The 14,702-nt window shown below is 41.5% G+C and overlaps 1 protein-coding gene across 3 annotated transcripts in view; it reads left to right on the top strand.

Moving 5' to 3' along the window:
* Positions 1-14,165, top strand: part of LOC137333374 (chromodomain Y-like protein 2) — a 104,238-nt gene extending 90,073 nt beyond the window's left edge. For all 3 annotated transcript variants that reach the window (XM_067997518.1, XM_067997520.1, XM_067997517.1), the window contains one exon: positions 11,609-14,165. In XM_067997518.1, the coding sequence (XP_067853619.1) occupies positions 11,609-11,767 (159 nt within the window). In that variant the 3' untranslated portion in view covers positions 11,768-14,165. The remainder of the gene's footprint in view (positions 1-11,608) is intronic.
* The last annotated feature ends 537 nt before the right edge of the window (positions 14,166-14,702 follow it).

The following is a 14,702-nucleotide window of genomic DNA, read 5'->3' as shown; positions in this document are numbered from 1 at the left end:
GAAACAGTTAAGGGGGACAAAAGTCAGATGATGAACCATCAACTACATCGCAGGTAAAGCAATTAAGAGAGGGAACTACGTAGCCATTTAACATAGCCACCACAGGATGATAACTTGTTTTGAAGGACATGGCGCTGGACTCTGTTGGAGGCTTTCAAGATGTTCACGGCAATGACAGATAATTCACCAAAGCAGTCAAGAGTAGAATTCCAGAAGGGCACAAGATCACCAGGAACAGCCATAATGCAAACCCTACGCGCAGTCAAGGATTAGGTCAGAACTTTCAAGATGCTGGGTAATTTGTGAGTTAGCAGTAACTACTTAATGTTAGAAGTATCAATGTGCAGGCAGTAAAATGGCAGTGTGAAGGATAACCAGCATCAAGTTTTCATTGGTGGCGTGAACATGAGCAAATTTCCATGGCGGGGAAAGCGGTCTGAGAGTAAAGAAGATTGAGCAAACTGCATGGATCAGGGGTGATTTCAGAGGCGCACACTTTAAGGTCTATGGAGGGAAACCATCGGGGCCCGACCTGATGTTAGAATCCAGAGCAGTGAAGCCGAAAGATCTGCCAGGGACAAATCTTCATGTTGATCATAAGCATAGAGATGAATGGAAGGATCTGAAGGAAGAATCTCTACCCGGATCATCAAGATCATAATTGGAAGAGAAAAATGAGCCAAAAAACAGCTTTCTGTTCAGAAGTGAAGAGGTAGAGAAAGCAGGATTCACAGAAGTTATAGGAGACACTTTTGCAAAGGAACAAGATAAGGGCCTCTGGATAAACAGGAGGAAAATAGTTAATGTTCCTTTTCAAAAAAGGTGGGTATAAAGAGCAGAGATAAAATTGGTTTGGTGTGCTTCAAACTGATTTGAGACGGGAGGTGCAAAAAGTAAAATCTTGAGGATAAAGCTGAACAGGAGGCGCAGTTGAACCAAGATACAATACCAGATCTTGCAGAAAGGGTAGACTAAATTATGAAAGCTTTAATGCGGCTAAAATAAGATCAGTTGCTTCATTGGCACAGATAGAAGTATCAGGAGAGTAAAAGCAGCAAAGAATTCTCAAAGACTGTATCAGCTGGCTGACTTATAGTGCCCTGGTTTAGTTGCAGGGCACGGCATTAATGAAAAGGGACCCAGCTGCAAGGAAACCAACACGATGTAAGAGTTAGGATTAGAGGTGAGGTAATGGTCTAGCAGATGAGCTGAATTACCTTGCCAACCAGGGTAGAGATAGGCTGTATTAATTTGTGTCACAATCATCAATGATGAAGGTCAAGGCTGTAACACAGACTTCTGGTTTAGATTACCTTAATAAGACAGGCCGGATACACTTTTGCATTTACGATGTAAAATATCTGAATCCCTCCCTTCATATTACAACCTTGTAACTACCTCCTTAGTATCCCTTTTCCTTTGAATTCAGTGTATTGATTGATGTACAATGAAGAACATCCAGTGCAGAAATCAAGTGGCATCAATATGCACTTGAAATACAGGATTGTAGAGAAGATTACAACATACATGAAAATAGTAATACATCAGCAATTTATCTTAATAAGGCCAACATCCATTAATGCAATGAGCCATGAATTATTTGTCACATCTCTGCTTGAAATGTGACAAAAAATTATAACTTCTCACAAAATAATTATGATGTACATAGAATCAACCCCAATTACCTGCCTTGAAAGAAGAAAGAGAAACACATCAAACAAAAGTTTTCCTAAAATTCTTCTCAAGTATTTCTTCAACAACTTCATACAAAGTTGTGGTTTATGCTAGATTGTGATGAACCATTTATAAATCCCTCGCAAGGAGATGCCTTATTTTTGTATTTTGTGCCTTGTTTCAAATTGTGAATATAGAATTGGGAAAACCATTAACTTACATTTAGAATGAGCACCGAAAGTTGCTGGGATGTAAAAACTATTTATTTCAAGCTTCTTTTGTCCCTATTCTGTACAGATAAAAACCATTCTAGGTGTTGGACTTTCCCCAGTCCCAGTCGTGTGCTAACAGGCCGATTTATCGTGGAGGAAGAATTCTTATATAGCATACTTTTGTATATATGTGCATTTGCTTATCCCTCACATACCTTGGGATAGACCCAGCCTCTAGACATGGAAAATCACTTTGACAGTGCTCCTCTTGAGGGTAGTTACTTTCTCTGAAGTCACGTGATCTCCCCCCAATCCCATACTGCATAAAAGCACTGTTCATGGGCCGGCCCTCAATTCTTTCTCATTGAGGTAATGTTATGCATGCTATGGTTACACAGCCATTTGTTGAAGTCAAGTAATAGGCACACACTCAAAATTTAAAATTGGAAAGAGTGGGGAAGGAGGTATGATAGATATGAAGGACAAAGTATGTTCAGAGAATGAGGAAGACAACCTTCCTCGTTTGTTTATCCTTCACATCACTCAGGGTAGCCTGCATCGGTGCCAAAAAAAATAGTGAGCAAACTGATTTGATGTTTGGGCTTGCATGAATGACTGATGCACTGATGGAGCTCAGGGCAAATTTTTTGAAATTGGCTCATGAAATGATTGAGCAGAATTAATTTTAAATCTGTGCGTTCATAACCTAGGTGTACATCCCATAGCTCATCAGGCAATATAATGCTTGGTGATGGGATTACTTACTGTTTTATTGTCAAGTTATACGAAAATGTGTGCAGACCTATGTACGTCTTTAGTCCTGTTGGGATAGTGTGCCAGAATTTGTAGAAACGTCAATGGAATGATATCTGCATTGGCTCTCAGATGAATTCAGCGATGGAAAGAATTTCAGGATTGTAATCTCTTGAGAAATATCAAAATGTGATATATTTTTAGGCAAGAACCTCAGATGACATTTAAGAATAGCTGAATCTGAGCAACAGAAAAAATTGATGGATCTACAATGAGAACCTTTTGATCACTAAATATTTGTCTCAAAACAAAGGGCAGGAATGTGACTCTCCGAAGGATTTTTTTTGGATGCAAGGCACAGGCTCCAGAGGAACAAATTCAAGTTTATGGAGAGTATCATTTTTTTTCTTCCTGATATTCTCCCCTTTTCCTGAAGTTGATTCCACGGGCACTGGCCAGATTCTCAGGGCCCCTTTCACAAAGCTCAATATTACAGGAGGCTCTCCTTGTATTTTTCATCTACGGATGGGTTGGAAAGCTGCAGTGAACATTTTTTTTATTGTTTTCGTCCAATTTTCTACGGTCCGCCTCCTCTCCTGAAGACATTGGAATTCCACCAGCACCAGGTACCACACCCAAGTGCAGGCGCAGTGGAGATTATCAGAGTTGATCCTGATTTTGTCACCGTCTGACAACATGCAGCAGGGACCACTGGTTAGTGATCAGGAGCAGGAACCCTGGCCAGTTTTCCCTTCCCTAGTGCAGGGGTCCTGGGACAAATATTATTGCCTCTACTGACACCTTGACCAAGATCACCTAACTCAGGACAGAATGGTAATCAGATCTGGGGCCTTCTGGTCAGTGTAGCTTAATTAACTCAATAAATAAAAGTCAGCACGGATTTGTTAAAGGAAAATCGTGTTTGGCTAACTTGATTGAGTTCTTTGAAGTAACGGAGAGGGTTGGAGGGTAGTGTGGTTGATGTTGTGTATGTGGACTTTCAAAAGGCATTTGATAAAGGACCACATAATAGACTTGTTAGCAAAATTAAAGCCCATGGGATTAAAGGGACATTGGCAGCCTGGATACAGTATTAGCAGAAAGCAGAGAGGATTGGTGAATGGTTGTTTTTCAGACTGAAGGGAAGTTTACAGTGGTGCTCCCCTGGGGTCAGTATTAGGACTACTGCTCTTTTTGATATATATTAATAACCTGGACTTAGGTATAGAGGGTATAATTTCAAAGTTTGCAGATGACATGAAACTCGGAAATGTAGTAAACAATGCGGAGGATAGTAACAGACTTCAGGAGGACATAGACAGACTGGTGAAATGGGCAGACACATGGCAGATGAAATTTAACACTGAGAAGTGTGAAGTGATGCATTTTGGTAGGAAGAATGAGGAGAGGCAATATAAGCTAAATGGTACAATTTTAAAGGGGGTGCAGGGACTTGGGGGTGTATGTACACAAATCATTGAAGGTGGCAGGACAAGTTGAGACGGCTGTTAAAAAAGTATTTGGGATCCTGGGCTTTATTAATAGGGGCATAGGGAGTTATATTGGATAACCCCTGAAAATGGACGCTGGGATCGCGGTGCGTGATTAACCCATGCCGGTCGTTGCGATGCAGGCAGCAAGTAAAATTCGTGCTGCCTGGTGACTTCATTGATTGCTGCGTGCAGCCAGCGCTACCTGCACTTTTGAGTGGCTGCATGCATCAGCAGGAGGCCCTGATATCAGGAGTGGCTTGCACCACTTAAAGGCAGCCAGCACCTCTTAAAGGGGAGGTGTAGCATGTCCGCAGGAAGTGCTTGAAGTCCATTGGGAAGTGAATCTGCTGGAATATAGTGAAGCTTGGTGACAATGGGAACTCTGGAATTTTTAATGAGCAACAACTTGGCAGCTCAAAGTTTGCGGGATTCTTATATTTTCAAAATATAAGATACGGGTCTGAACGGAGTCTGAATGGAGATCAGAAATCACACACTTAAAACAGAGATGCGGGTCTCGTCCTTATGTTTAAAAACTGTTGTTTCATTTTAAAATATTGAATAAAGGTTTCTCAAAACCACATCCCACATCCTCCAATCTGCACACCAGACCCGGCCAACCTGCCGATCTGAGTTTGTACCAGGCCTGCGAGAGAGCGTGCACCGAGGTTCTCTGCTGATGCACTAGAGGCCTTGGTGCAAGAGGTGGACAGAAGGAGGAGCATCCTATATCCGCATGGAGGCAAGAGGTCCTCCAGACACATGTTCACGAGGCAGTAGTAGACGAGGTCAGTGCCAGGAACATAGCACCACAAACATGGATGCAGTGCAGGAAGAAGTTCAATGATTTGACACGAGTGGTTAAGGTGCGTGAGCTCAACTGTCAAGTGGCATCTCCTGCCAACTGCACCATTAGCCTCATCCACTGCTCCCCGCACTACACCCCCCCATCAAACTCTTCCAATCAGATGCTTCATCTCACCCTCACACATTGCCACTGTTGCAAGCTGCACACCCACAACTCACAGGTCACACACACTGGTAGTTATTCTACCATGACGGCCACATCACCCAAACACCTTGCAGGACACTCACCAACACATTTCCCACTTTCTTGCAGGAGAAGGTGGTGCATAACAAGAAGCAGCAAGTGGTAGTGGCTCCATGGAACATGAACCTGCTGTCCTCTCTCAAGATGACAGCATTCCTGGCCCACCCCTGCCACTCCACCAGTGCCCTTGCTGTTGCCTGTCAGCTAGCCAGCCCACTCCCTGTAGAGTATTGAAACTTTATTCAAGAATAGGAAATCTCCAAAAACAGGTACAAACGCATGAGCAGCCAGACGCAATAATCCAATAACTAACCTGTAACTGCTGCATGAACCCTTTAAATAGCGCTGGTGGAGGTTCTCCAAGCCGTTTAAGACCTGTTCAGCTGTGAGAGTGTGGAGTTTCAAAATAGCAGTGGGTCCCTTTAAATCATCGTTGCACACTGATTTACGCCATAATCTCCCTACTCTGCATGCTGCCGGTGTTCGTTAAGTGCGTGCGCGCAAACGCCTTTACCAAGATGGCATCCTGCACGCATCACATTGGGCATCTCAGACGCCATTTTCGGGGCTTAGGTGTCCGCGTAGCACCTACACAACGAGCTCTACGCCACTCGATTTCACCCCCAAAGAGTACAAAAGCAAGGACGTTATACTAAACCTTTATAAAACACTGGTTAGGCCTCAGCTGGAGTATTGTGTTCAATTCTGGTCACCGCACTTTAGGAAGGATGTCGAGGCCTTAGAGAGTGCGTGGAAGAGATTTACTGGAATGTTGCCTGGGATGAGGGACTTCAGTTAATGTGGAGAGACTGGAGAAGTTGGGGTCATTCTTAGAACAGAAGAGGTTAAAGGGAGATTTGATAGAGGTGTTCAAAATCATGATCGGTTTTGACAGAGTAAATAAGGAGAAACCGTTTCCAGTGGCAGAAGGGTCGGTAACCAGAGGACACAGATTTAAGGTGATCGGCAAAAGAGCCAAAGGCGAGATGAGGAAACACTTTTTTACGCAGCGAGTTGTTATGATCTGGAATGCACTGCCTGAAAGGGTGGTGGAAGCAGATTCAATAGTAACTTTCAAAAGGGAATTGGATAAATACTTGAAGGGAAAAAATTCACAGGGATATGGGGAAAGAGCAGGGAAATGGGACTAATTGGATAGCTCTTCCAAAGAGCCGGCACAGGCACGATGGGCTGAATGGCCTCCTCCTGTGCTGTATCTACTATGATATACTAACTTTATATAATTGCCAACTAAAGCATCAGGAGAAGGTGACGTAGATGTTAAATGGCCACTAATGAAGCTAGGCTTAACTGCAGTCAAGTAATAAGTTTTATTAAGATGATACGACTGATGGAATGTTGCAAGTTGTAGCTCCAAAGTGATGTCATGAAACAAGGATCCTCAGCATGGTATTAAATTTCTTAACGTGGAAGATTTTCTGCATATTAAGATTGTGCTTGATAAAAGATCTTACCTGACAGGCTTCCATTTACGACTGGTGACCTGCCTCTTTTGGAGGGGTCATTCACAAGGTAGCTTTTGGATTTTGCTGGTGTTTCTTGAAGCATTCTAGCGTTTTCTCTATCCTTGCTCCTCCCTTGAGGAATTTTCTTTCTCTCTCTCTCTCTCTCTCTCTCTCATGGGTTCTAAAGACTAGAGGTACGTAATTAGGGTACCAACAGAACAAGATGCCCTGTGCAGCTCTGCACCTTCTGATTTCAGGACTGCCTCAGAAGGGCATATCTGCAGTAGTGTTTCAGCTAGTTCCCTGCACGGAAGGAGATCCTGTACCACATCTGTACTTAGAATATCACCATAAAAAAATCCACAATGGGGTTAGGGATAATAGCCAAGTTCACAGCCAAAACTGATGCCATTTGAACATGAGATTGGCCTAGAAGGTTTTGAGGTAGACATTGTCCACTTGCAGTTTCCTCCTACTTCCCAATTGCAAGATCTTAACAGATTATCTGTTTCATCAAGATCATCAAAACTTTAAAGTACGTTGTCCACAGCAGACTGAACTATCTTTGGTGGAAACTGCTGGCAGCATATCTAAAGACAATCAGGAGAAGTGTGAATGTGTGAAGCTGAGCTGCTGACATTCTGCTGGTAGTAAGGCCAAAGTCTTACTAATTCCATCACTTGCTGCTAAGCTGTATATGTCTTCCAGGTATTCCATTACCTCAACAGTGTGATGATGTGTGGTCATTGACCGGTAATTTACAGGAAATACTGAAAGATCAAGAAATGTGTGTTTGTGAGTGTATATTAAGCAGATCTATATTTGTACTTTGTGTGTACATAACTAAAATATATTTTGATGTTTGGTAATACTGTGGCGTCTTGCCTCAGATAAATTACAATGGATTTGGAATTCAAAGGCGTTCTTCCAAATAAATGGATTTTGGGAGTGACACTAAATGCAAACTTATACAAATAAGAGGACACTGGTGCAGATTGCATTGGAACACCATTAGTACTTGGAAACTATAAGCTTCAAGAGTCACAGTGACATATTCCTTACAAACTGCAGCCAAGCCGTGTGTTCTCTTTATCCCAACCAGTCAGTGTATGCCTGATATTTTAAATATGCTGTTCAGCAGAAAGAAAGGTTTGGAGAGGAATGGTTGCCGGAGCATTTTGCTGGTAGTTACTGGGGGCAGGGGGTTGATACTTATTATAGTTGAGAAAGGCATGGATGTTAGGGAACTTGGGGAAATAAATAGTGAAGTCTTGAGGAGTGTACATATTACAGAGAGGGAGGTGCTGGAAGTCTTAACGCGCATCAAGGTAGATAAATCTCCGGGACCTGATGAAATGTATCCCAGGACGTTATGGGAGGTTAGGGAGGAAATTGCGGGTCCCCTAGCAGAGATATTTGAATCATCCACCGCTACAGGTGAGGTGCCTGAAGATTGGAGGGTAGCAAATGTTGTGCCTTTGTTTAAGAAGGGCGGCAGGGAAAAGCCTGGGAACTACAGACCAGTGAGCCTGACATCTGTAGTGGGTAAGTTGTTAGAGGGTATTCTGAGGGACAGAATCTACAGGCATTTGGAGAGGCAGGGACTAATTAGGAACAGTCAGCATGGTTTTGTGAGAGGAAAATCATGTCTCACGAATTTGATTGAGTTTTTTGAAGGGGTAACCAAGAAGATAGATGAGGGCTGTGCAGTAGACGTGGTCTACATGGACTTCAGCAAAGCATTTGACAAGGTACCGCATGGTAGGTTGTTACATAAGGTTAAATCTCATGGGATCCAAGGTGAGGTAGCCAATTGGATACAAAATTGGCTTGACGACATAAGACAGAGGGTGGTTGTCGAGGGTTGTTTTTCAAACTGGATGCCTGTGTCCAGCGGTGTGCCTCAGGGATCGGTGCTGGGTCCGCTGTTATTTGTTATTTATATTAATGATTTGGATGAGAATTTAGGAGGCATGGTTAGTAAGTTTGCAGATGACACCAAGATTGGTGGCATTGTGGACAGTGAAGAAGGTTATCTAGGATTGCAACGGGATCTTGATAAATTGGGCCAGTGGGCCGATGAATGGCAGATGGAGTTTAATTTAGATAAATGTGAGGTGATGCATTTTGGTAGATCGAATCGGGCCAGGACCTACTCCGTTAATGGTAGGGCGTTGGGGAGAGTTATAGAACAAAGAGATCTAGGAGTACAGATTCATAGCTCCTTGAAAGTGGAGTCACAGGTGGATAGGGTGGTGAAGAAGGCATTCAGCATGCTTGGTTTCATTGGTCAGAACATTGAATGCAGGAGTTGGGATGTCTTGTTGAAGTTGTACAGGGCATTGGTGAGGCCACACTTGGAGTACTGTGTACAGTTCTGGTCACCCTATTATAGAAAGGATGTTATTAAACTAGAAAGAGTGTAGAAAAGATTTACTAGGATGCTACCGGGACTTGATGGTTTGACTTACAGGGAGAGGTTAGACAGACTGGGACTTTATTCCCTGGAGAGTAGGAGGTTAAGGGGTGATCTTATAGAAGTCTATAAAATAATGAGGGGCATAGATAAGGTCGATAGTCAAAATCTTTTCCCAAAGGTAGGGGAGTCTATAACGAGGGGGCACAGATTTAAGGTGAGAGGGGAGAGATACAAAAGGATCCAGAGGGGCAATTTTTTCACTCAAAGGGTGGTGAGTGTCTGGAACGAGCTGCCAGAGGCAGTAGTAGAGGCGGGTACAATTTTGTCTTTTAAAAAGCATTTGGACAGTTACATGGGGAAGATGGGTATCGAGGGATATGGGCCAAGTGCAGGCAATTGGGACTAGCTTAGTGGTATAAACTGGGCGACATGGACATGTTGGGCCGAAGGGCCTGTTTCCATGTTGTAACTTCTATGATTCTATGATTCTATGATTCTATAGGAGGGTTACCTTCTCCCTCCCAACCCCAAACAGCAAAATACTTATAACTACTATGAAATTGTGCTTTAATCTGGATGGATGTCCTCACCAGGTGGCTGTTTCACACCTTGTAATGCTGACTCTGGACTGGTATTGGTGACCATCTGGGAGCAGGTGAGACTTTGATCCACAGGAGGTACATAGCTGGGGGGAAATGGATTAGAGGGTAAAAAAAATACCATCATCCCCAAACTTAGAATTACAGTCACATCAACCACCAGAGTTTTTATGAAGGAGATTCAATTAAAATTCTAAAATATGTTGCTTCACAATCCTTATCGATCTGTTCTTGCCCAAATTGGTGCAGCTATTGGGGTTAAAAATTGCCTATTTTTGTGTGGTTTCCTGCGGTATAGGCCACACATTTATTCGTGCAAATGTATATGCACGAAAAACAAATGAATACAAATTTCAAAGATTTAAAATATACAAATGACTTGTGTTAATGTCGCACCTTATCGTGTCGTAAGGACATCCCAAAGCACTTCACGTCAAATGTATTTTTTTTAAAAATGTAGTCAAATGCAGCAGCCAATTTGTGCACAGTGAGTTGCCACGAGCAGCAAATAAGACGAATTACGAATTAATCTGTTTTCAGTAGTGTGGGATAAGAGAGGAATGTTGGCCATGACAGCAGGAAAAACTTCCCCTGTCCTTAGAATAGTGATGATGTGGAGATGCCGGTGATGGACTGGGGTTGACAAATGTAAACAATCTTACAACACCAGGTTATAGTCCAACAATTTTATTTGAAAATCACAAGCTTTCGGAGGCTTCCTCCTTCGTCAGGTGAATGTCAGGAAATCCTTGAACGTTTCGCATTTCTATTCAGAGAACAATACCTGGTGATTACAGATAATCTTTCCAACTGCCCGTTGTCAAGGCAATCAAGGTGTTCAGACAGAGAGGTGTTACCTACAGGACCACCGAATATACAAACGGCCAGAACACAAAACAGAGAGAGAGAGGGAGAAACATCCGAAAGGAAGAGAAAGACAGAAAATGACCCGTTGAATTAAAAACAGATAACTTTTATTCGCTGGTGGGGTTACGTGTAGCGTGACATGAACCCAAGATCCCGATTGAGGCCGTCCTCATGGGTGCGGAACTTGGCTATCAATTTCTGCTCGACGATTTTGCGTTGTCGTGTGTCTCGAAGGCCGCCTTGGAGTACGCTTACCCGAAGATCGGTGGCTGAATGTCCTTGACTGCTGAAGTGTTCCCCGACTGGGAGGGAACCCTCCTGTCTGGCGATTGTTGCGCGGTGTCCGTTCATCCGTTGTCAGTACTTTGTCAGCACTTTGTCAGTACTGCACTGGAGTATCGGACTGGATTTGGTGCTCAAGTCCTGGCTTGGAGTAGAAACACTTTCTGACTCTCAGGTGCGAGAGCTACGAACTGAGCCAAGCGTTTGTATTTATTTTAAGAAATGTGTTCCAAATTTAAATGAAAGATAAGTGTTAATCTTGCATTTTTGAATTGGCAGTGGTGGAGTTGGAACATGAGAAGAAATTGGGCCTAAGTAACGAGAGTGACCTGCAGATACGGTCATTTCAACCTTTGTTGGCTATTTAGAGGTACCACACTTGTGGAAATCACACATATACTGGGAACATTCTGCAACAGAGATTAGATTGCTGGCACAATGCATGTGGTCTTGTACCTAAGACTTTGTTGTCTTGATCTTTGAATTTGGCCTGGATTCAAGGCAGGCCTCAGAGGTGAAACAGCACCGAGCTGCCATTTGAAAAAGAGTTTGGGGTAGATATTCAACTTGCCCCCACCCCAGGTGTAAAACTGGCATTGCGTATTGCCTGATTTTCATCAAACAGTTCCTGTAACGGACAGTCGATCTGCATTGCAACGCCAGTTTTACACCTGAGCGGCAAGTTAAAAATCTACCCCATGTGTATTTATTTTTACAAGTTTTTTGGCTTGGTCACTGAGGAATGATGCATTACTTATCTTAATTTATTCTGTGTTTTTCCTTCACCTTCAGGTACTGGAAGAATCGAAATGCCTGGTGCGTAGCTTCCTCAAAACTGCCCTAGAACAGGTGAATGAAAGGGAATGCCAGATGTTGAAACAGTTGTGGAGCTCCTCTAAAGGACTGGATTCTTTGTTTAGCTATTTGCAGGAAAAAATCTATGAGGTCTGAAGCCACTGTAAGACTTGAAAATACTGTCCATTATTCCAGTGTCTGTGAAAGGGGTTGATGGACTTATGACCGATTTAAGAAGTCTAATGCTTCAGCAGTTGGGCTTAACTGCTGCTAGTGTTACAAATTGGCCAGCAAATGTCTTTGATAACATGATAAACACTGAACCGATCCATCACATATGCCTGAGTGGGTATATATTGGATGCAACATCTCTGCATGCATTTTCAACTATTTTGATGATCATAGTCAAATTATGCCATGTGATTTTTTTTTTACGCTGTCCTTAAAAATCCCAATACTGTCCCATCTCAAACTGACTATACCTGTTTACCCAATTTATGTAGAATATTGCGCTTGTGAATACACATAAAAGAATGAGTGATAGATGATCCTTTTGCTTCTGAACCCACATCACAAGTAAGGAAGAATTGTTATGTAAGATGTCAAGGTTGTATATTTGGACTCATTTTGTTATCAATTTAGTTAGTGGAGGGTGGGGGGGCGAGGGGAGATTGGCAATTCTTTTATTAGGCTTGTAAGTAGCTTCAAGAGATAAATGCATTTCATTGATGTCGATTTTCAATACAACAGTTACCTGATTACTGAGCTGATTATCAGGAGAAAATGCAGGAAAAAAAAACTTTAAAATTGTGAGATTTTATTTAGTAACTTTTTACATCATTATTTTCCAAAAATTTCAAACTCTAGATACACAACAGAAGATTTTATGTATTTATTACTTCTTTTTGACTTTTAGGATCCTGGGTGTAAATCTTATTGGGAACATTTATTTTTAAATTTTATTTCTGAATTGATCCCAACTACCTATGTCGACCGTGCAGGGGATCATTGTGACTGCAGTCTTGAGTACAGCTCCTTTTTGAACCATAAAATATACAAGCAGTGTTTGTATATCAAATATAATAAGTGTACAGAACAGAAGGAATATTTTGGTTGTGAAGCGCTCTTTTTCAATGCTAAATACCATGAATACCGACCTTTCTGGTATTGACTGCTGTCATATGACCAGTTCAAGGTCCAAAGCCAATCAGTCGTATTCCATGTTTTAAGTCCTAAAATAGTAGTGAGTTCTCATTTCTTATTTATTTAAAGAAAAATGCACTAATCAGACACAGTGTATGTGCTGTTGCTAAGTGACTCAGAGGAGTATGTTACAAAGAAGATATGGGTTTTATGTCACTAAATTGAAAAGGGTTCACTAAATAGTTGTTGGTTTAAATTTAGTTGTGCAAAAATACATGGGTTGTTTCTTGATTAGAAAAACCTATGTTTGGGTACTGGCACAAATACAGTATTTACTAATATAAAATGGGAAGCCATGTCAAAGGGGGTTGAACACTATGAAGCGTGTTCATTATAAACTGCTGTGTTTTTAAAAGTGTTTTTTTCTAAATATTCACTGGTATCTACACCCTTGCAGATATGGGTTAGACTGTATGCTGGTTCTTTGGAGACATACAGTTGATTTTCATTTTTGCTAAAGTTGCTTCTGTTATCATGTAGATGAGTTTGGCACACCATAATCACAGGAATATGGTAAATCTGCAAGACAATATATATTTTTTCAAATGATAAACTTTCTTTTGTACGTTATTATCTAAGACCTGACGCTATGCTTCTTTAGAGAGTCTTTTGTTCCGAAATAGATGTTCTTGGGTGTTTCATCGACTGCCTATGTAACCTCAATGCTTTGTGCCAATATATATCGTTTTTGATGTTTACGAAACACTGTTTGCCCCTTTCTCATTTAAAAAAAAAACCTGCGCTGTGTTTGAACCTTAACACACTATTTAAAAAGCTGTTCACATTGTGAATATTTTTTGCCAAGTTGTGTCCTGTTCAAGATACAAAGCATTTCATGTGAAAAATCATTGCGCAGCTGCCACTGGGAAAATTGAAGTTTAGCTTATGAATAATCGGTGTCACTTGTGAAGAAAACTGGACACTTCGGATGACAGTGTCCTTCATCAAGAGGACCAGTAATGCAATGGAAACCTGTTGGGATGAATTTTGTGTTTGTCGGAAACTTGTTAAATGTATTTATCTCACAGCAGAACACAAAGGGGTTTTAAAAAGATTTTTGTAAGTAAATGGGGGCTGTGTTTATTTAAAAATTGTTAGCAATCTGTTTTTGGTGTGGGCACCCTTTTTCTTACTGGAGATATATTATCTATATGTTCTATAAACTACCAGGTAATTCTGATCTATGTGATGACTAACTTGTGTAAAACAAAAACCTACACAAACTGTGTACTGCTTTTGTAATTAGTGTATGAACACTTTTCTGGGTGCCTTAGAAGTTGTATTTTTCATGTGTGTTAATATATTTATATATTGTGGAAAAGCTGCTCCCAATAAAATAATATGAAATTCATTGGTTGAATGGGTTGCCTGCTGTTAACCCTCATGTTGGGGCTGTTATCCAAGGTCATGTGGTTGGATCTTACAGTGCCCAAACGTCAAGTTGCCCAATGATCAGTTAACATCTCAAATGGGACTTGCTGAAATGGATCAGAGATTTCCAAATATCAATATAATAAACTTAAACTTTGGTACAGTATTGTTCTGCCACTAGACAGTCATTGGCAAGCTCAGTAAATATTATACATTACAAAAATATGCAGATGCATAGCTTTGTTCTGGTGTTATGACCTTCGTTGAGAAAAATAGATTACATGCAGACCTAGATGTGTTTATGGGGATGGGCCATTATCTGGCAGATGTCATTTAATGCCGATCAATGTAAGGTTATGCATGTGGGTAGGGCCAGCACCAAGCATGTGTACACCATGCAAGGGTTGCATGCCCAGGCCTGTTGAGTGTTACAGTACATGAATCTCTGAAGGTGCCACAAAAGTAAATAATGTTAGGATGTGTTGCCAGGAAGATCAAATGCAAAACAAAAAAATAC

Source organism: Heptranchias perlo, chromosome 16 (assembly GCF_035084215.1).
Source record: "Heptranchias perlo isolate sHepPer1 chromosome 16, sHepPer1.hap1, whole genome shotgun sequence".
Classification (NCBI taxonomy): Eukaryota; Metazoa; Chordata; class Chondrichthyes; order Hexanchiformes; family Hexanchidae; genus Heptranchias; species Heptranchias perlo.
Note: the sequence above shows the minus strand (reverse complement) of the source record. Positions and strands in the feature narration are given on the sequence as shown.